The following is a 22,405-nucleotide window of genomic DNA, read 5'->3' as shown; positions in this document are numbered from 1 at the left end:
AGACTTGGACATTTCTCCAGTCCTCTGTGGTTCCAGTTGAGAAGTAAGTGGCTCTTTCTTCATTCTCAGTAACTGGGAGGAACTTGTAAATAAGCGTGACTTAGAATGACCATTCCCTCTGTCTATCCCCAGAAGCAGTTCCCTGTGCGTTTACAGCAGTGGGTTTTTCAGAATGTAAAGATCTGGGGGTCACTCCCTGGCCAGTCACGCATATTCAATATCTGCTCGTCCTTTCCCTCCCCTTCCAGAGACCAAGGTCACCTGTCTGTGCCATTCTGGTGCCTGGCCCCTGCTGGGGTCACCCACATCCCCTCCCATGAGCTGCTACGTCTCGTGCCGCTCCGGTCCTGCCGCTCTCGCTCTTGCTCCCAGGCCACCTTCTCCCTCATGCGTCCAACTACTTAGTTTGAAACTCTCTCCCCTGGCACCTGCTTTGTAGGGAAAGCCGAGGTTCCTCTGATTCCGGATGGAGTGTTTAAATGAGATGGCCACACAACCCCGAAGGACCCTCTGATTCAAATGGAATTAGAGCCCACGCCTGCCAGACCCCCAGGCCTGAGCACCGGCCCCTGCACTGAGCAGCAGCTTCTGCCTGCATGTCTAAGGTCTGCAGAATTGAAGGAGGCCAGTGTGGCACACAGTGGTCCGGACTCGCAGTGACAAGGTGGTGGCAATGCATGGAGTGCCACCGGAGGCTGGCACTGGTGTCCCCTGCACACAACGCAGGGAGGGTGAGAATGGGGCCGATGCTCTTGCCAGGGTGGGGATGGACAAGACCCCTCCAGCAGGGCCAGGCGGGCTGGGCAGCGCTCCGTCCCTCAAAGTCCACCTGCCCATGACAGCTAAGATCAAAGTGACTGCTGCACTAAAGAGGGAGGGAGACAGAGAGACAGCAGCCAGCAGCTCCAAAGGGGACCCCAGGCAAGTGAAGAGCAGTGGGGAAACCCTCTCTCCAGTCAGCTTGTCATCTCACACAGGTTTTCCTGACCTCAGCAATGTGGGCACGAGGGGCAGGAGCATGCTCTGGGCTGGGGCTGTCCTGGGCACCGCAGGGTGCTGAGCAGCATCCCTGGTCTCCACCCACTCCATGCCAGGAAGCCACCCCTGACCGCTGTCGTGACAGCCACAAATGTCTCCAGACATCGCCCAGTGTGCCCGGGGGCAGGACCACCCCTGTGGAGAGCCACACGTCTAAGGCCGCACCTTTACTCCACGCAGCGTTTCCAGATTCACCAAACCACTCTCCGTGCTGGCCCCTCAGATTCCTTCCTATCATGCAGCTGTTCACATCTGGCTTCTTGGCTAGTCAGCCCTTCTTGAGAAAACAAAGTCTGGGTCTGTGTCATCTCAGCAGCCCCCTCGCAGCTCCCTCACCCCAACTCCAGCCCCTACGTAGCACATTGCCTGCAAAGATGCTCAAGATGTATTTTGCAATGAACAAGAGAATGAGCGGCCTGCCTGCTCTGGGCTGCCCACCTGTTCTAGCCACCTTCACCATGTCGGCCTCCAGCTCCCGTCTTCAGCTGAGCACAGGGGCCTGTCCCAGGGTTCTTGGGAGCAGCTTCCTAAGGCATCATGCTTTTGTGTTCTGCTCCTTCTCTTACCAGCCTTTCTTTCCCTCTCATGTTTCTCTCCCTTTCTGACCATGAGCAGGGCTGCAGTGCAGCTGCTGATGGTCAAGATGAAGATGGGGAATGTGCCAGTGAAAATCTGGCATGCGGAGGCCTCACCTCACTCACCCTCTCCTGTCCCACCTTCAAAATCTTTCAGAGTGACCCACGCTGCCAGAGGGTAGAGGAGTGGTCCCGGAAATGACAAGTGACAGTTCCTCAGCAGTAGCATCTCCTGCATTCCCAGCCTGGTGACCTGACATGGCAGCAGGCCCACTGGGCACCTGTGCCCACCTGGGGACAGGGTTTCGTCCTGCCTGTGTGGCCCTTCCTGTCCCTGACAGCCATCTTGAGAGATGGCCAGTGAGCACAGGGCAACAGGCAGTGCATGTTCTTTCCACGTCTCCATGACTGATTCGGGCCAGGAGGAGGCTGGTTTTCCAGATCCCACCAACATCACATACGGGACCTTTCCAGTCTACACCTTACCTCCCCTCCGGTCATGACTTGATTCTGGAATTTAAGAAGTGGAGAAACAGCCTAGTTCAAATACAAGAATTTCCACCTAAAACCACAGCATGGACAGGCCCCTTTAAAAACCACCTAACCCAGCTCTTTCATCAAACAGATGAAGAAACTTACCTAAAGATGTTATGTGGTTTGCCCAAATTGCAAAGCCTGATATATGGGAAAATACTTTCATGGGAAATAAGAAAACGATCAATTTAAAAAAAATTTTAATGAGGCTCTAATTCCTGAAAAATGACTTACTTAAACTGGGGACTGGGCAGAAAATAATATTGTAGAAGGCAGAACAGCATTTCTTTGGGAAGATTTATCTTTTGAAGTATATAGTGGTCTTCTACAACTATCCTACAACAGGTTGCAGGACAAATCATGTATTTTAATCTTTGGGGGAGTCTTTGTGTAAGTCAGACCTTATTCATTTTGATTCCAACAACACTCACAGCCATTGGATCCTAATTATTGCATCTAATAAGGCCGATGGCTAATCAGCTTGCCTTTTTAAGAAAAAAAACACAAGCTTACTTTTATTTGTTATATAACACAAATGACATTCCATTATAAGTTTCTGCTGTAAAAGAAAGTTGGGAAACTTGTTTAGATACTTTAAATAGTCCTAAGACATTAGCTGAAATGCTGGTAACAAACGTGCAATGAACATTTTCTTGGGGGCATTCAGCAACAAAGTGAATCGCCCTTAAAAAAATATCCATACAACGAAAGGGAGTCTCACCACAGGAACCACAGCAGCTGTTTTAGTGACAGGCTGGAGTGTCTGTTACAGGCGACACTTTTGCGGCTGTTGCCGCATTAGTCAGATTGCACTCGAGATGAATAAGGAAGAATAAAGCCTTCACCAAAAACCTGTCCTGGCTAACAGTTCTTAATTTATAGCCCTGGCAGTGGGGGCGGGGGCTGGGGGCAGTGCTGGGAGGAGGGAAAGAAATGTGTCACCCGCTCTGAATGAAGTTCAGGGGTGGTGTTTACCTAAGCAACAAACCCTTGTAAACAACCGCTATCTCTGGCTCGCCAGTGAGGAGGTGGGGGAGTGAGGCTGTTTGGATCAAAATCCAACCTGTGGCTGCAAAGGGCCCATCAACAGGGCACTTTGTTAGTGGGAACATGAGACCTACCTTAATAAACGTAACACACATCCCACTGAGGGCCACAGGAGGACCCAGCTTCTCAGCAGGAACATTGAGCACACGAAACCAGAAGGTGCTGGGTCCAATTTCCACCCCCAGCCAACCCTGTCTGTGAATGTCTCTACATGTGAGCCAGCCAGGGCTCAACTCTTTGCTCTTCTGAAAATCTTAGGCAGCAGAAATGAAGGCATCGTGCTGAAAAGCGCTCCAGAAATTGCGGATTTATCAGTGATGTACGGTAGTAGGTTGGACAAGTAATGATTTTCTGAACACCAGGAATTAGATCAAAAAAGAAACTGCACTTAAGACTAAAATAAGTCTCCAGTTGAGAGCAGTCTAGGACATATTCGAATGGCCAGAAGTTTGTTTCAATGGGGCCTCTGCGTTTATGCAGCATGGGCGTCAACATTACAATATTGGTTCTTTCAAGTAGATCCCGAGTGGACCCATGTCTACCTGTTGTGGCAAATCAAACTCAAATTTAATCAGAGAAAAATATATGCAGATGTTCAATTAAAACCTGGAGTCCGCAGTCTTGGCACTGTTTGCCCGGCCCTCATTGTTTGCTAAGTAACAACGGTTGCCAGGGGCAACGCAGTCCACTCCCGTTTCCAAGAGCCTGTTGCTGGGCAACCGGGAGAATACTTCCCAAACCAAACAATGTCATCCCGGAGCAACCCCCTCTATCTCACATTAACCAGATCTAAAAAAAACCCTCCCAAATATGTAATCTATTATTTTCAGAAGCACTAAGAGAAAGGCAAATAATCTCTTCTCTATAGTAACTGACGGGAAAACAGTTTACCATATTTGTTCTGAAATAACAAAACCCAAGGAGGAACAACTCCCTCTGAGGTAAGACGGCATCACAGGAGGGATTTCAATCCTTCCTAGTACTGGGAGGAGAAAGTGCCCTTTTCTCCAAGAGGAAAGAATCTATTTATCATCAAACAAACAATGTGGGAGAGTTCATAGCTGCATAAGTGTTTTCTGGGCGAAGTAAAATGAATCACGGATTAAACTATTTGGAAAAAAGTGTGAAAACAGAGGAGCTGATACTGAATTTAAAAGACTTTTGGAAATATCATGTACGTATGGAACAAGTGCAAAGGGAACCACTGACTCAGCGTCAGAAATGCCTTGTGGGGCTTTGCCGGGAGGGACTTACAGTATCTCTGACGTCACTGCGCCGGCTCTTCCCTCCCTACCCAGGGAGAGGAAGGCTTTTCTAAGAGGAAGCCATGCCACATCAGATGCCCCCAGATGGCAGGACACACAAGGGACACACGTCTCCGGAAAGAGGCACACGGTTGGGCAATCTTGACCCACGGAGACCCACTGGCTAAACTGAAGCCAGTGCAGTTTTTGTTATTCCTACAGCAGTTCATGCTGAGCATGGCTTCCCTGAGGCTTTGGGACCAGGAGAGGGTGAGGTGGCACCACCACCTTTCAAGGGGAACACAGAGCTCTCAGCAGTGCTCTTGTTTTTGGTGGGCCCAGCCAAGGATCTTAAAACATTCTGATAGAATGAGCAGCTTGTAGCTGCAGCCTCGATGGGTCAACATTTTGGATGATAAAAGCCCACAACGCTGATAGATTTGCGCATGACCAAGCATACCCTTTAAGGAGCTCTCAGTGGAGGTTTGCCCTTTGAGACAGACACAGTCAGTGCACAGAAACTGTTTTTTTAAGATTATCATCCAGGAGTCATTCCTAGAATAAACAGGATGGAATAGACATGTCTCCCTGAGAAGAAAGGAAGACAGATTCTATACTGTTAGAATATGAATCTCTGTTCCAGGGAGAGGAGGAATTGGAAGCCAGACTCTTGGGCAGTTAAGCCATGGCTAAGTGGTGATGAGGTGACATCCTTGAATGCTAGTTCTGGAGGTCAAACCACCAGCAGCTGGTGCCAGCGAGGCTTTGCTTAGGGTACATGGCCGGGTTCTGCCTGGATGCTGTATCCTGAGGGAGGCGTTGAGGTGCGGCTGTGAGGACTCCAAACCCCATGTCCAGAAGGATGAAGTAACAGAGATCCTAACTGTGTCATTCATTGATTTCAATAAAATATTTATTGGATCCATAGCATGGGCATGGCATTGACCAGTCATCAAAACACAATTCCCTGCCCTCATGGAGTTTCTATTCTAGATCATGTGGGAGGACAGGGGCATATGGACAGTAAACAAGGTAAGTGATAAAAATATGTCGTACATCAGATGACACCCTATATCATCTGGTGACAAGTACCAAGGGGGAAGACAAAGCAGACAGAAGGAGTGCTGGGATAGGAAGAGGTTGCAATTTTTAAAGGGTTGTCAAATGCTTCCCTGGGCGGGCTCATTAAAAGATGAGGAAAGTGTGGGACGGCGCTATTCAGATATCCTGGGGAAGAGCGTTCCTAATGGAGGGAAAAGCCAGTACAAAGGCCCCAAGGCAGGACAGTGCCTGGCTTGGAACCAGGCTGAATGAACCAGAAGGCAAGAAGGAGAAAGGCCCACACAGGCCATCGCAGGGGTTCTGGCTTTTGCTTGGGGTGAATGGAAGCCATCACAAGGTTTGAGCCCAGGAATGGCCTGGTTTGACTTGCATTTTAACCAGGCCCCTCTGGCTGCTGGGTTGAGAACAGGGGAAGAAGGAAAAGGGTGGGAGCAGAGAGAGCAATCTGGTGGCTAATGTGATAATCTGGGCAAGGGAGGGGGGTTGGCTGTGAGCCGTGGAGGGGCAAAGTCACAGACTCTGGTTAAACATAGGAGGTAGAGTCAGCCAGATTTGCTGACGGGTCAAGGGTACCTCCAAGGTTTTTGGCAACTAAAAGGATGAGGTCAGTAAAATTGCCCAAGAAGCAGGCCTGGAGAGCACTTGGGAGTTGAGTTCTAAAGGTGTAAAGTGTGAGAGGCTCCTAGATACCCAGGTTGAGATGCTGAGAAAGCAGGCAGATTATGTAAGTCTCAGGCTGAGGGGTGAGTTGGAGCCATCGGTGTATAGAGAATGCAGGCTGGGGCCATCAGTATATAGAATATATGAGCTGGAGCCATCAGTGTATAGAGATTGCAGGCTGGGGCCATCAGTGTATAGAATATATGAGTTGGAGCCATCAGTGTATACATAACATGGCTGGAGCCATCAATGTATAGGGGACATGACCTAGAGCCACCAGTGTATAGAGGATGTGGGCTGAAGCCATCAGTGTATAGAGAACATGGGATGGAGCCATCAGTGTATAGATGACATGGCTGGAGCCATCAGTGTATAGAGGACATGAGCTAGAGCCACCAGTGTATACACGATGTAGGCTGGAGTCATCAGTGTATAAATGACCTAGTTAAAACCATAAGACTATCTGGGCTCACCAAGGGAGAGTAGAGAAAAGAGGCCTAGGGCTGAGTTCTGGAGCTCTCTGCCATTTAGAGATCCCCAAGAAGCAGGAGCCTGAAAAGAGCAGGCCAAAGAAGTATGAGCAAGTGGTGTCCTGGAACCAAGTGACTCTGGGGTTGAGTGGTGATCACCGGACTCAGCAAAGTGGAGGTCACCAGTGATTGTGAAGCGGAGTTCCAGGGGAAAAGTGTGTGCAAAAGCCACAGAGGTTGGAGCAGGTTCAGGAGAGCCCCAAGTGGAGCAGAACTGGAGACAGGAGGACCAGATGGTTCTTTTGAGGAACTTTTGCTAGAAAGATAGGAAGAGGAATGGGGTGGCAGCCAGAAAGGGAAGATTGAGAGAGGGTTTCTGAAAATGAAAGAAATAATAGCAGGAAGGACCTACCAGGAGGGAACTGGGATAGGAGCAAGAAGGGAGACTTGCAAGTGGGTGTTCTTGCATGGATGGGATGGAATGGGATGTGGATGGGGTGGAATGGGATGTGGATGGGGTGGGATGGGATGTGAATAGAATGGGATGGGATATGGACGGGATGGGATGGGATGTAGATGGGATGGAATGGGATGTGGATGGGGTGGGACAGGATGTGGATGGGATGGAATGGGATGTGGATGGGGTGGGACAGGATGTGGATGGGATGGAATGGGATGTGGATGGGGTGGGATTGGGATGTGGATGGGATGGGATGTGGATGGGATGGAATGGAATGTGGATGGGACGGGATGGGATGTGGATGGGGTGGGATGGGATGTGGATGGGGTGGGATGAGATGTGGATGGGATGTGGATGGGGTGGGATGGGATGTGGATGGGATGGGATGGGATGGGGATGGGATGGGATGTGGATGCGGGGGGGATGGAATGTGGATGGGATGGGATGGGATGTGGATGGGGTGGGATGGGATGTGGATGAGATGGGATGTGGATGGGATGGAATGGGATATGGATGGGGTGGGATGGGATGTGGATGGGGTGGAATGAGATGTAGATGGCATGGGATGTGGATGGGGTGGGATGGGATGTGGATGGGGTGGGATGGGATGGAATGGGATGTAGATGGGATGGGATGTGGATGGGGTGGGATGGGATGTGGATGGGGTGGGATGAGATGTGGATGGCATGGGATGTGGATGGGGTGGGATGAGATGTGGATGGCATGGGATGTGGATGGGGTGGGATAGGATGTGGATGGGATGGAACGGGATGTGGATGGCATGGAATGGTATGTGGATGGGGTGGAATGAGATGCGGATGGGATGGGATGTGGATGGGGTGGCATGGGATGTAGATGGGGTGGGATGGGATGTGGATAGGGTTGGATGGGATGTGGATGGGGTGGGATGGGATGTGGATGGTATGGAATGAGATGTGGATGGAATGGGATGTGGATGGAATGGGATGTGGATGGGATGGGATGTGGATGGGATGGGATAGGATGTGGATGGGGTGGGATGGGATGTAGATGGGGTTGGATGGGATATGGATGGGGTGGGATGGGATGTGGATGGTATGGAATGAGATGTGGATGGAATGGGATGTGGATGGAATGGGATGTGGATGGGATGGGATAGGATGCGGATGGGGTGGGATGGGATGTAGATGGGATGGGATGTGGATGGGGTGGGATGGGATGTGGATGGGGTGGGATGAGATGTGGATGGGGTGGGATGGGATGTGGATGGGGTGGGATGGGATGTGGATGGGGTGGAATGACATGTGGATGGAATGGGATGTGGATGGGGTGGGATGGGATGTAGATGGGATGGAATGGGATGTGGATGGGATGGGATGCAGATGGGATGGAATGGGATGTGGATGGCATGGAATGGTATGTGGATGGGGTGGAATGAGATGTGGATGGGATGGGATGTGGATGGGGTGGGATGGGATGTAGATGGGATGGAATGGGATGTGGATGGGATGGGATGCAGATGGGATGGAATGGGATGTGGATGGAATGGAATGAGATGTGGATGGGGTGGGATGGGATGTAGATGGGATGGAATGGGATGTGGATGGGATGGGATGCAGATGGGATGGAATGGGATGTGGATGGAATGGAATGAGATGTGGATGGGGTGGGATGGGATGTAGATGGGATGGAATGGGATGTGGATGGGATGGGATGTAGATGGGGTGGGATGGGATGTGGATGGGGTGGAATGAGATGTAGATGGCATGGGATGTGGATGGGGTGGGATGGGATGTGGATGGGGTGGGATGGGATGGAATGGGATGTAGATGGGATGGGATGTGGATGCGGTAGGATGAGATGTGGATGGGGTGGGATAGGATGTGGATGGGATGGAATGGGATGTGGATGGCATGGAATGGTATGTGGATGGGGTGGAATGACATGTGGATGGGATGGGATGTGGATGGGGTGGGATGGGATGTAGATGGGATGGAATGGGATGTGGATGGGATGGGATGCAGATGGGATGGAATGGGATGTGGATGGCATGGAATGGTATGTGGATGGGGTGGAATGAGATGTGGATGGAATGGGATGTGGATGGGGTGGGATGGGATGTAGATGGGATGGGATGCAGATGGGATGGAATGGGATGTGGATGGGATGGAATGATATGTGGATGGGGTGGGATGGGATGTAGATGGGGTGATATGGGATGTGGATGGGATGGGATATAGATGGGGTGGGATGGGATGTGGATGGGATGGAATGGGATGTCCTGCAGAACACAGGAGGGCTTGGCCAGGGCTAGGTGCGTGGATGTGCATCCACCAGTACAGGAGAGAAGACAGAGTGTCCACCCTGGAAGATGGACACCAAGTCATAGTCCTTCTGGGGGGACCTGGTCCCCAATCCCATTCTTCACCCATGGAATCCCTGTGTTTACTCCTGGTCAGCCTCAATAGCTGGCTGCCAGGGACCGCCAGTCTCAGCAAGGTGGAAGGGCTTGAAGCCACAGGATAGGGCTTCAAGTATGATGACTTAGGTCCACAGACCTCACATCAGAGCCTTCAGCAGACCCTGGGTTCACAGGCTCATCTGGTCTCCATGGAACCAATACCTGCCCCCAGCCCATGGTCCCACCTCAACGCCTGACAGAAGCCCCACTCATCAGGTTTATGCACCTGATTTGCCTTTTTCACTGCTTTCTTTCTTTTCTAGAGACAGGGTCTTTCTCTGTCACCCAGGCTGGAGTATAGTAGTTGGATCATAGCTCACTGCAGCCTCAAACTCCTGGGCCCTCAGCCCAGTGATCCTCCTGCCTTAACCTCCCATGTAGCTAGGACTACAGGTGCCCACCACCACGCTTGGCTACTTAAAACAACAACAACAACAAAAATTGTACAGGCAAGGTCCCACTATGTTGACCAGGCTGGTCCTGAACTCTTGGCCTCAAGCAGTTTTCCCACCTCAGCCTCCCAAAGTGCTGGACTACAGGTGTGAGCCCCCGTGCCTGGCCCTCACTATTTTCCTATGGCTACTCCATACCTCTTTTCAAATTTGCCAAATGGCTAATCCTTCCACACTTCAGTATTATTAGAAATGCGTTTTAATATACCTATTTTTCTTGCTATGTCAGTGTATAAACATGCATCCTTAAATAAGAAAGTGTTAGAGTCACATATTAAAAATGCATTTCTTGCTAAGTCATGCTCGAATTAAGCAAGATTGCAAGAAAATTTAATGCAAGACAAATGAGCAAGGCCAGTAATCTTGCTGTGAGAGTTTGGGAAGCAGAGCTCCCTGGCTCCAGACAAGGAATGGACTCAACCTGATGGGAGGAGGTCTCGCCTGTCTTTGGGAGGGAAAGAACCTGTCGGTACTTTTAAGTCTGTCTTTGAGGCACAGACACATCTCAATCGGCCTGGGACAGAAAATGAAGCCAAGTCAGAGATCCCCTCAGCAAGACCCAGAGGTCTCTGAAGACTTGAAAATGAAGCAAAGAAAGACAAAATTAGAAATATTTGTTCCATCTGTCATCTCTTTGCTTGTCTCAAACGTCACCGTCCAACCCAATGAGAACGACAAAAGGACATTCTATTTCTGTCGTCATGAAAGTTTCAACCCCAAAGCAAAACCTCAGTGCGCGCTGAGAAGATGGAGCAAACGGGTCTTGTTGTTAAACTCATTGTTAGAATTAAACCCAAAGAGGGAAATGCTGGAGGTATTTCAGGTTTTAAAACTAATTAGTCCCAATTAATTCTAAGAAGATACACTAAAATCAATTCTGTTTTAGAGGAGGCAATTTAATTCAAAAGCTTGAGGGGAAATGTTATTTTTAACATGTAAAAAGGCACCTTAAAACCTGTAAACTATTTGAAGCGGCTTTTCTGTTCCATCAGGTTTTGAGAGGGGTTGTTTTCCTCAGGAAACATTTTCTCCCAGTGTGGGGCTGGGGACGACTTCAGACAGGGCCAAAAGCAGCGAGCAACTCACACTGTCCAGGAGGGGCAAGAACAAACCCTCAGCTTTGCCTAGTTCTGTTTTTGGTGTCTCCATTCCCAGCTCCGTATTAAGTCAGTTCCCAAAGCAGAGCAAAAGATAATTTTGGAAAAAAAATGGAATAAAATGTTCTAACTCTGCCCGAGAGATGGAAAGAGAAACAGAGATGAGTCTGATGAAACAGAACTCAAATCACCCCCTTCCTGACCCACCGCTTCTCTTCTGATTCAAATGGAGACTTGGACAAATTGCCACCTTTCAGACCTTTCCATGTTCCAATATTCTTTCCATTTGTCCTGGCTTCTAGAAGCCTTGGCAGCCCACGTATCCACCTGGGCGCTGGGTGACCCTGCCCATTGCTGCTCTTGGAAAGCATGTTTCACTTCTGCATACATTTTAAAAGATAAATATTTGGGCCAGGTGCAGTGGCTCATGTCTGTAATCCCAGCGCTCTGAGAGACTGAGGTGGGTGAATTGCTTGAGATCAGGAGTTTGAGACCAGTCTGGGTAACAAAGCGAGACCTTGTCTCTAGAAAAACAAAATTAAAAATTATCTGGGTAAGGTGGGTGTGCCTGCAGTTCCAGCTACTCAGGAGGCTGAGGCAGGAGGATTGCTTGAGCCCAGGAGGTGAAGGATACAGTGAGCAATGATTGCATCACTGCACTCCAGCCTGGGCGACAGAGAGAGATCCTGGCTCTTAAAAAAGAAACACGAAGTCTTCCTTCCGAGGACATAAAAAAGAAAAAAAGGCCCCTCTCTCTTTGGTGCTGCCTACGGAGGTGGCAGCCATCTCCTCCTCAGCATCATGGCCGCCTTCAGACTCCTCATGAAGCCCAAGGTCATCAAAAAGAGGACCAAGCTGTTCATCCGGCACCAGTCAGAACAATATGTCAAAATTAAGTGTAACTGGAGGAAACCCAGAGGAACTGACAACAGGGTTCACAGAAGGTTCAAGAGCCAGATTTTTTTTTTTTTCCTCGAGATAGAGTCTCACTCTGTTGTGCAGGCTGCAGTGCAGTGGTGCGATCTCAGCTCACTGCAACCTCCGCCTTCCGGGTTGAAGCAATTCTCCTGCCTCAGCCTCCAGAGTAGCTGGGATTACAGGCACCCACCACCATGCCTGGCTAGTTTCTGTATTTTTATTAGAGACAGGGTTTCACCATGTTGGCTAGGTTGATCTCAAACTCCTGACTTCAGAGGATCCACCCGCCTCAGCCTCCCAAAGTGCTGGAATTACAGGCATGAGCCACTGCGCCTGCAAGGGCCAGATCTTGATGCCCAACACTGGTTATGGGAGCAACAAAAAAACAAAGCACATGCTGCCCTGTGGCTTCCAGAAGTTCCTGGTCCCCAGCATCAAGCAGCTGGAAGTGCTGCTGATGTGCAACAAGCCTCCCTGTGCTGAGATCACTCACAGTGCTTCCTCCTGTGCTGAGATCGCTCACAGTGCTTCCTCCAAGGAGCGCAAAGCCATCATGGAAAGGGCAGCCCAGCTGGCCATCAGAGTCACCCACCCCAATGCCAGGCTGCACAGTGAAGAAAATGAGTAGATAGCTCATGTGCATGTTTTATGTTTAAATAAAACCATAAAAACTGCAAAAAATATACATAAAAACAAAAAAGATAAATATTGGAAATATTTCCATCCAAATGGAATTTCAAAACAATTCAAAGATCAAAAGAAGGAAGGCTGAACGCATGAAAGCCCTCTGAAGCTTACAGAGTGGAACGATGAAGACACAGTTGCATTTCTGTGTTAGTCGAATTCTTTTTTACCATGCAAATTTCTTGGTTAAGATGAGCTTGAATGCGGATGGCTAATACCAGTAATTTGGGCTAAACGCTCCTCTTCCAGGAGTCTGAGCCATCTGAACTGGCTGTTTACCCGGCTCATACTGATCAGAAGTATCTGAGATGGTGAATGCACCAATAAAAAGCTGTCCAGACCCTCCTCTCCAGCAAGTGGAAAGTGTGTGTCTCGTCCTCACACAGGAATGACTGTGGACGACCACAGGGTGACTTCTCAGCAGCCCCCAGACAGGCCGGCCCTGGGCAGCAGGAACTCGTTCTGTCCCCGCTGAGGTTCTGGGCCCCATCACTAATGACCGACACCAGCCAAGGCCAGCCCTCAGGAAGATGGAGAGTGAATGAAGGGCAGCTCTGCCCAAAGCGGCAGACCAGGTGGGCAAACAGAGAGCTGGGGTTTCGTAGCAGGGGTGGGGGTGCGGCATAGGAGCAGATCTGGAGCTTGTGGCAGGAGTTCAGGTGGAACCTCAGGCAGGGGACAGATGCCACAGTGTGGAGAAAGCTCTTCCTCTCATTCCAAACTAGCCCCTTCCTAACCTCAAGTCAACGAGAAGAGAAGGTGAGCTGGAACCTTTCTACCTTCCTCTTAGCATCCGGCCTGTGCCCGTGCATCTCCTCACCCCACAAGGTTCCCTGGGTGCAGGGGCTGGGGTTTGAAGGGTGCCTGTACCACACTTGCTCAGAGCCTGGGCACTCAGCCATCATTCATTCATTGAACAAACACAGTCTGAGCATCTACCATGTGCCGGCTCCAAGTGCTGAGAACACAGCAGGGAATAAACAGATCGAGTCCCTGACCGCGTGGGGCTGACTCCTCCGGGAGAGACAGACGACACCATGGACACAGAACAGCAGGAGGTGACAAATGCTCTGAAGAAAAATACACTCAAATGCACAAGTGGAGTGCGGCGTGGGCCAGGGGCAGCGAGGTGACCTGGGGCAGTGGCAGGAGAGAGGCAGAGTGAGGCGAGGAAAGTGTTGCTGCTGAGAAGGCTCTGCCAGGAGGGGTGCTCGGCAAGGCCGAGGCACATGGGATACGTGGGGTCACACGGGTCACGTGAGAAGGTCACCAGAGGAGCCGGGGGAATGCTGGGGGCTAAATGTTGTATCCCCTTAAATCCCTATGCTGAACTCCTCACCCCAAGGCAGTGGCTTTAGGAGGTGGGGCCTTTGGGAGGTGATTAGGTCGTGAGGGTGAGATCATGCCCTCCCTTATGGAAGGGACCCCAGAGAGCTCTCTCTGGCTTCCCACCATGTGAGGACACAGCAAGAAGATGGCCATCTGCATCCCAGAGGGGAGCCCTCACCAGAACCCGACCCTGCTGGCACCCTCTTCTCAGACTTCCCACCTCCAGGGCTGAGAGATACGTGTCTATTGTTTACAGCCACCCAGTCTATGGCCTTTTGCTGAAACAGCCTGAACAGACTAAGACAGGAGGAGGAGGAGGAGGAGGAGGAGGAGAAGGAGGAAGAGAAGGAGGAGGAGGAGGAGGCCTTAAGAGACACAAGTAGGCCACAGTGGGGTCTTTGGCTTTCGCTCTGAGTGTGCTGGGAAGCTACTGGAAGGTTTAGGGCACAGGGACAGGGTCTGACAGATATTTTGGAAGCATCAATGGTCAATGGAAGCAAAGGTCAGGGCTGGACAACCAGGCCAGAGGTGACAAAGACTTAGGTGATAGGGATGGTCTCATTTGGGAGACACCTGAAGACAGAGCCAGCCACGTCTGCTGACGGGTTTGACATAGAGGGTGAAAGAAAGAGAGGAGTCAAGGTTGACTTAAGGCTTGTGGTTGGCCTGAGCACCTAGAGAATGGAGCTGCCCCGTGCTGAGGCTGGAGAGAGACAAGCGTGAGGTCAAATCAGGCACCCAGTTTTGGGTGACAGAAGCCTCAGATGCCCATCAGATGACACCCACATGCAGCTGCCACCTAGGCAGCTAGGTACACAAGTCCGGGATTCAGGGGAGTGAGCCAGGCTACAGACATTAGGACACTGGAGGTTCTAAGATGCATTTCAACTCTTGTACCTTGGTGAGATCACCAGGAAAGCAGCCGTAGATAAAGCAGAAAAGAGGTCCTTCTCAAGTTCAAAGGTCATGAACAGTTGGAGGATCTGGCATTGGGGACTGAGGAGAGGAAGAAAGCAGAGGGAATACTGAGTTCTGAAATACACAGCGTCACCCCTTTGCTTGGCTTTCGGAGCTCGGTGTTCATAAAAAATTAGAAACGAGGTGGAGGGCGGTGGCTCATACCTGTAATCCCAGCACATTTTGGGAGGCTAAGGCGGGCAGATCACTTGAGGTCGGCAGTTTGAGAGCAGCCTGGCCAACATGGCGAAACCCCGTCTCAACTAAAAAATATACAAAAATTAGCTGTGTGTGGTGGTGTGTGCCTGTAATCCCAACTACTCGGGAGGCTGAGGCAGAAGAATCACCTGAACCCGGGAGGCGGAGGTTGCAGTGAGCCAAGACTGCGCCACTATACTCTAGCCTGGGTGACAGAGCGAAACTCTGTCTCAAAATAAATAAATAAATAATACACAAATAGTCATCAATAGGAAAACCATTAGCTACCTTACAGTGCATCCTGGCTCTAAGACAGGCGGCTAGCGGGGGTGTCTAGGTCCAGATCCTGGGTCCTCCAGTTTCTAGCTGGGTGACCTCAGTCAGGGACTTAAATCTTTTCGCACTTCCATTTCTTTGTCTATAAATGGAGAAAACACTTCTATCTGTGTTGGGTGGTTGTGCTAAATGAGATGAGTCCTACAAAGTGTGGAGTTTAATGGCCAGCCCAGCACACGGAAAATGCCCACAAATATTCATTAGCGTCATTGTTGTAATTCACGCTGTTATAACGTAACTGACATCATCTACTGATTTTTTGCAGATTTAAATATCTGAAACTCTAAAAGCAGTTATGCTCTTTGCTATTTGTGATGTTGCTAAACCCTTTAGGGAGTGCCTCCTGCTATGGAGCTATATTCATTCCAGGGCATATTTGTGGGGTTCGTCATTTTAACCAAGTACTTAATACTTGTTTCTCTCCCAGCATCTTGCCAAATGTGGCAGCTGTCCTTCTAGACGAACATTGCTGCATTACTGTTATAGAAATGATATTTTAACATCAACTCTCTTTTCCCTTTTCCTCCCTAGAAATCCGGTCCTTCCATGAGGCCTCGGTGCACACAGAACTCCTCCTACCACGCACAACCTTATTCTCAGCTGAGCAACTCATAAATCGCTTAACAAAAATAGTGATTGATGCGGACTGTGTTTAGTGACATCCTTCCCGGTGAGAGGGAATGAGCCAGCGAGCTTCTTTAAATTCTTTTAGTTCTCCAAAAGGAGAGGCTGTTTGCTTTCTCATCTATGCCGCACATTTCTGGGGTTTGCATCATTAACCTGGTGGCTTTGCCAATTCCTTCGCCAGTGCTGGGTCAAAGACAGGCAAGGGCACCTGTAGGGTTAGCCATGAGTGTTTGCCAGGGGCTGAATGCAAAACCCTGGAGCACTGGTGGCTCGGGCAGGTGGGCTGGGCTCTGCCACTGCCTCCCCCAGCCCGCCCAAGAAGGGGTGTGCCTCTGCAGGAAATGGCCTCCAAGCATTTCTCAAGACTTAGGAGATGTTCAAACCTACATAGTCAGAGACAAAAAGCTAGCTATAAGTGGTGTCTTTTTCGCCTCCTCAAAATTCATCCTGCAGAAATACACATGTGCTAAATGGTGCATGGCCACACAAATGCTTGGATACCGATGTTCACGGCAGCATTGTCCTAACAGCCCCAAAGTAGCAACAGCCCAAATGTTTGCCAACTGATGGATGGATAAACGAAGGCAGCCAGGTACGGTGGCTCACACCTGTAATCCCAGCACTTTGGGAGGCTGAGGTGGGCAGATCACCTGGGGTCAGGAGTTTGAGACCAGCCTGACCAACATGGAGAAACCCTATCTCTACTAAAAATACAAAATTAGCTAGGCGTGGTGGTGCATGCCTGTAATCCCAGCTACTTGGGAGACTGAGGTAGGAGAATTGTTTGAACCCGGGAGGCGGAGGTTGCAGTGAGCCAAGATCATGCCATTGCACTCCAGCCTGGGCAAAAAGAGCAAAATTCCGTCTCAAAAAAACAAACAAAAAAAAGGGAACGAGGCACTGGCACATGCTGTAAATGGATGGACAACGGACCCTGAAAACATTATGTTATGGGGAAGAAGCCCATCACAAAAGGTCACATCGTGTGTGATTCTGTTTATATGAAATGTTCAAAACAGGCAAATCCACAGACGCAGAAAGTGGATTCACAGTTGCCAAGAGCGGAGGGGAGGAATGGCAAGTGACTGTTCATGGCAGATTCAGGGTTCCTTCTTCTTTTTGGAGTGATGAAAATGTTCTGTGAACACAGTATACTAAGACCCACTGAACCATACACTTCAAATGGGTGAACTTTATGGTACGCAAAATAGATCTCAGCACAGCTGTTAAAAAAAAAAAAAAAAAGAAAAAGAAAAAGAAAAACAATAAAGAAAAGGTATATTGACAACCTGTCCCCAATGGCATTAGTTGAAGTCATAAAAAATTAGAAACAAATGCTCATCAATAGGAAAATCATTAAGTACCTTAGGGTACATCCTAGCTCTAAAACTATGCTACCATTAAAAAGAAGAGGTACCTTCTCCAAGAAAGCAAGCCAACATCTGCAGTGCCTGGCACACAGCAGGCTCTCAAATATTTGCAGAATAAATTTATGTTGAAAAAAACCCAGCTATATATACTATAAAATAGGTAAAGAGACCTTAAAAAGATCCAGAAGGACACAAGTTATTTGATTAACAGTGCTCCCCTCATGGGAGGTGGGACAGACGGAAAGATGAAAAGAGAAACTTTATTTCTGAATCTCCTGCCATAGATGGTGGCCCTTCCCAGCAGAATGTTACTTGTATTACTTGCATATCATTTTATTTTTATTTTTATTTTTTGAGATGGAATCTTGCTCTGTCTCCCAGGCTGGGGAGCAGTGGCACAATCTCAGCTCACTGCAACCTCCACCTCCTGGGTTCAAGCTATTCTAGTGCCTCAGCCTTCCAAGTAGCTGGGATTACAGGTACACGCCACCACGCCCAGCTAATTTTTGTATTTTTAGTAGAGAGGGGGTTTCACCATATTGGCCAGGCTGGTCTCGAACTCCTGACCTCAAGTGAGCCACCTGCCTCGGCCTCCCAAAGTGCTGGGATTATAGGCATGAGCCACTGCGCCCGGCCATTACTTGCATATCATTTTAAAAGTTGTAAATTGTTGGTAAACATTCTAAGACATGCCGGTTCCTGTAAATTACCAAACTGTACCCTGTAAATTACCAAACAGAATGGCTGTTTGTGCAGGGAATATTACTACGATTTAGTGGACTTGGTCTAGAGTATGCCGTCGCTCTTACAACCAGAGGCTTTCATGTTAATTCAACATCCATCATGAAGAGAAAATGTACCAAACAAACTGTGATAGGATCACACATGGACTGTGCTCCAGCAATAAAAGGAACAAACGACTGACACACACAATGACAGCGATGAATCCCAGAGGCATTTATGCCAAGTGAAAGCAGCCAGTCTCAAAAGCTACACAATGTATGTTTCCATTTATATGACATTCTGGAAAAGGCAGAGCTATAGAAAGGGACAGCAGATGGTGGCCAGAGGCTAAGGGTGGGGCCAGGGTCTGACTACAGAGAGAGGTTGGACTTGCTCTCCATTCTGTTTGAGGTGGAGGTTATAAGAATCTATGCAAACGGGCCGGGAGTGGTGGCTCATGCCTGTAATCCCTGCACTTTGGGAGGCTGAGGCGGGTGGATCACGAGGTCAGGAGATCAAGACCATCCTGGCCAACATGGTGAAACCCCATCTCTGCTAAAAATACAAAAATTAGCTGGGCATGGTGGCACGTGCCTGTAATCCCAGCTACTTGGGAGGCTGAGACAGAAAAATCGCTTGAACTAGGGAGCTGTGAGCTGAGATCGCGCCGTTGCACTCCAGCCTGGCGACAAAGCAAGATCCTATCTAAAAAAAAAAAAAAGGAATCTATGCAAGTGTGAAAAACCATAGAACAGCAAACCCAAAAAGGCAAACACAACTGTGTGTAGATTTAAAATACAAATAAATAATAAAAAAAGAAAAAAGGTGCATCTACTGAGTGCCTGACCCCATTCTAGGCTCTGAGAATTCTGTTTTTTTAGGGATGGGTCTTGCTCTGTTTGCCCAGGCTGGAGAGTGCAGTGGTATGATCACAACTCACTGCAGCCTCTAACTCCAGGGCTAAAGCAATCCTCCCGCCTCAGCCTCCTGAGTAGCTGGGACCACAGGCACATGCCTGGCTAGTGTGTGTGTGTGTGTGTGTGTGTGTGAGAGAGAGAGAGAGAGACAGAGAGAGAGAAAGAGAGAGAGGGAGAGAGAGAGAAGGTGAGGTCTTGCTTTGTTGCCCAGGCTGGTTTCGAACTTTCAGTTTCAAGCAATCCTCCCACTTTGGCCTCCCAAAATGCTGGGATTAAAATGTGAGCCACCACACCCAGCCTGAGGATTCTAAGGTGAACAGGTCAGATGAAAGTGCTGCTCTCAGGGTGCTGGTATCCTTGTCAGGCAAGAATACACAAGGTTGCAGATACACAAGTTTGTTCAGTAGAGATCCAGGCTGTGGTGCAAGGGGATTGCAGAGGGACAGAGCCGGGGGTGGTGGTGGAGAGGGCTCCCCTCTTGATAGCCAGTTAGGGGTGGCACCAAGGATGGCACTGAGCTGGGACTTGACAGCTGCAGAGAAAGGGCCAGCCTTAGGAGGATGTGGGAGGGAGCAGCCTGGAGAACAGGAATAGCTGTGCAATTGTCCTGCAGCAGCAGAGGCCCTGAACAAGGTCAGATGTCTAGAGTTTTAAAATTCCAATTGCCGGCCGGGCTCAATGGCTCACACCTGTAATCCCAGCACTTTGGGAGGCTGAGGTGGGTGGATCATGAAGTCAGGAGTTTGAGACCAGCCTGGCCAACCTGGTGAAACCCCATCTCTACTAAAAATACAAAAATTAGCTGGGTGTGGTGGCACACACCTGTAGTCCCAGTTACTTGGGAGGCTGAGGCAGGAGAATCACTTGAACCTGGGAGGTGGAGGTTGCAGTAAGTCAAGATCATGCCATTGCACGCCAGCCTGGGCAACAGAGCGAGACTCCATCTCAAAAAAAAAAAAATTCCAATTGCTGAGGGAAGCCCCAGGTGGCTCAACCCATAGGCACAATATAATCTGACTTACATCTTTTAAAAGAGCATTCTTCTTAGATTATAGAAAGAAAGAGTGAATGCAGGAAAACTAGGACAAAAGCATTTACTACTTTTTAAAAGTTCATCATAATTCTGCTTCCTGGCCGGGTATGGTGGCTCACACCTGTAATCCTAGCACTTTGGGAGGCCGAGGTGGGAGGACTGATTGAGGTCAAACAGGCCAAAAAGCGAGACCCTGTCTCTATTTTAAACAAATAATAATAATAATTAATTATGCTTCCAAGACCTGTCTGTGGAACCCGGGAAGGAATCATATCATTTTATAAACAAACCAAGTAACACTAAGCCCATAGCATGAAGGGTTAACTAATTAAGCATTTAGTTAACATGAAAGTAAATGATGGCTTCTATACATTTTTAATGCGGGTAATTATACTCTCAGTAAATCATTACAGCACACAAACATTAGCATGCTTATTAATTCAGTGTTAATTGCTATTGGCTTACATGTACTATTATCCAAAAATTAAATAATTTATGAGCGTACACTCACTTTTTTAAATAGGTACATAAAAAGGTAGATGGAGGGCCAGATGTGGTGGCTCATGTCTGTAATCCCAGCACTTTGGGAGGTCGAGGAGGGTGGATCACCTGAAGTCAGGAGTTCGAGACCAGCCTGGCCAACATGGTAAAACCCCGTCTCTACTAAAAATACAAAAATTATCTGGGCGTGGTGGTGCACACCTGTAATCCCAGTGACTAGGGAGGCTGAGGTAGGAGAATCATTTGAACCCAGGAGGCAGAGGATGCAGTGAACTGAGATTGTTCCATTGCACTCCAGCCTGGGCAACAGAGTAAGACTGTCTCAAAAAAAAAAAAAAAAAAAAAGAAAGAAAGAAAGAAAAAAAAAGGTAGACAGAAGAAATGGACCAGATGTTGAATCTAGTTTGGTTATAGTCATTGCTGGGGATTAATAGAGTAAGAGGAGAGCCCTTCTCAACTGAATTGATGTCTATCAGGGGTTGGAAAGTTTTCTTTTTTCCTTTGAGACAGAGCCTTTCTCTGTCACCCAGGCTGGAGTGCAGTGGTGTGATCACAGCTCACTGCATCCTCTAACTCCTGGGCTCAAGCCATCCTCCCACCACAGCCTCCCATGTAGCTGGGACCACAGGCATGCACCAACACTCTCAGCTAGTTTTTATATTTTTTGTAGAGATAAGGTTTTGCCATGTTGCCCAGACTGGTCTTGAACTCCTGGGCTCATGGGATCCACCCACTTTGGCCTCCCAAAGTGTTGCAATTACAGGCGTTAGCCACTGGAAAACTTTCTGGAAGGGCCAGAAAATACACATCTTCGGCTTTGCAGGTCTCTGTTGAGACTACTCAACTCTGCCTCTGGGCAGTAGGAGGAAGGAGCATGGCTGCCACACTCAGTGCTTTTCAGAGCCATGCTAGAGCCTGGGGCAAAGGGGGAAAAAAAAGCAGCAGTGCTGATCCTGCCTTATGTAAAATTTCAACATTTTGTTTGTCATGGAATTTTTTTCCCATTTTTTTTTTTGAGACAGGGTCTCAAAACATGGCTCACTGCAGCCTCAACCTCCCCGGGCTCAGGGAGTACAGGCACGTGCCACTACACCTGGCTAATTTTTGTATTCTTTGTAGAGATGGGGTTTCACCCTGTTGTCCTGGCTGGTCTTGAACTCCTGGCCTCAAGTGATCCACCCACCTTGGCTTCCTAGAGTGCTAGGATTACAGGTGTGAGCCACTGTGCCCGACCTTCATCACGAAACTTTTTGGCATTTATTTTGATTTTTTAAAATACTGCATTAAAACATTGTGTATCTTGATGACTGGTTTTTTTAGGCACTGCCTTAAATTTTGTACCTCAGGCGAAGGCCTCACTTGCCTCATGCTAGTCCCAGCCCTAGTACTGGTGCTGTTCCAATAAAACTGAACATTTATGGACACTGAAATTTATGGACACTGAAATTTAATTTCATATCATTTTCATGTGTCACAAAATATTTTTTCTTGTTTCCAATCATTTAAAAATGCAAAAAATATTCTCAACTCATGGAAAGTAAAAACAAAAATAAAATCCACAGTAGTGTGCCAGATACAGTCTGCTGACCCCTGTTTTTGTTTTTTTTCCAAATTTTTATTCATTTATTTATTTATTATGAGGCCGGTTCTTGCTCTGTCACCCAGGCTGGAGTGCAGTGGTGCAAACATGGCTCACTGCAGCCTCAACCCCCAGAGCTCAAGTGATTCTCCTG

At 48.7% G+C, this 22,405-nt stretch overlaps 2 protein-coding genes across 7 annotated transcripts in view; one reads left to right on the top strand and one right to left on the bottom strand.

The window, feature by feature from the left end:
* Positions 1-22,405, bottom strand: part of RFX2 (regulatory factor X2) — a 121,667-nt gene that overhangs the window by 71,319 nt on the left and 27,943 nt on the right. The window contains exon 1 of one of the 6 annotated variants that reach the window (XM_037994626.2): positions 15,454-15,506. The exons of 4 other annotated variants lie outside the window; for them this stretch is intronic. The gene's annotated coding sequence lies outside the window, so the exon portion shown is untranslated. Of the gene's footprint in view, positions 1-15,132; positions 15,349-15,453; positions 15,507-22,405 lie in introns of those variants that run through there. One more of the 6 variants, XM_073017060.1, reaches the window with a different exon arrangement.
* Positions 10,330-13,130, top strand: LOC103233759 (large ribosomal subunit protein eL32-like). Its single transcript, XM_037994630.2, has 2 exons — positions 10,330-12,023; positions 12,322-13,130. The coding sequence occupies exons 1-2, from the start codon at positions 11,881-11,883 to the stop codon at positions 12,623-12,625; spliced, it is 447 nt and encodes a 148-aa protein (XP_037850558.1). The 5' UTR covers positions 10,330-11,880; the 3' UTR covers positions 12,626-13,130.

Source organism: Chlorocebus sabaeus, chromosome 6, assembly GCF_047675955.1.
Source record: "Chlorocebus sabaeus isolate Y175 chromosome 6, mChlSab1.0.hap1, whole genome shotgun sequence".
Lineage (NCBI taxonomy): Eukaryota > Metazoa > Chordata > Mammalia > Primates > Cercopithecidae > Chlorocebus > Chlorocebus sabaeus.
The sequence above is the reverse complement of the archived record's forward strand: the minus strand, read 5'-3'. Positions and strand labels throughout refer to the sequence as shown.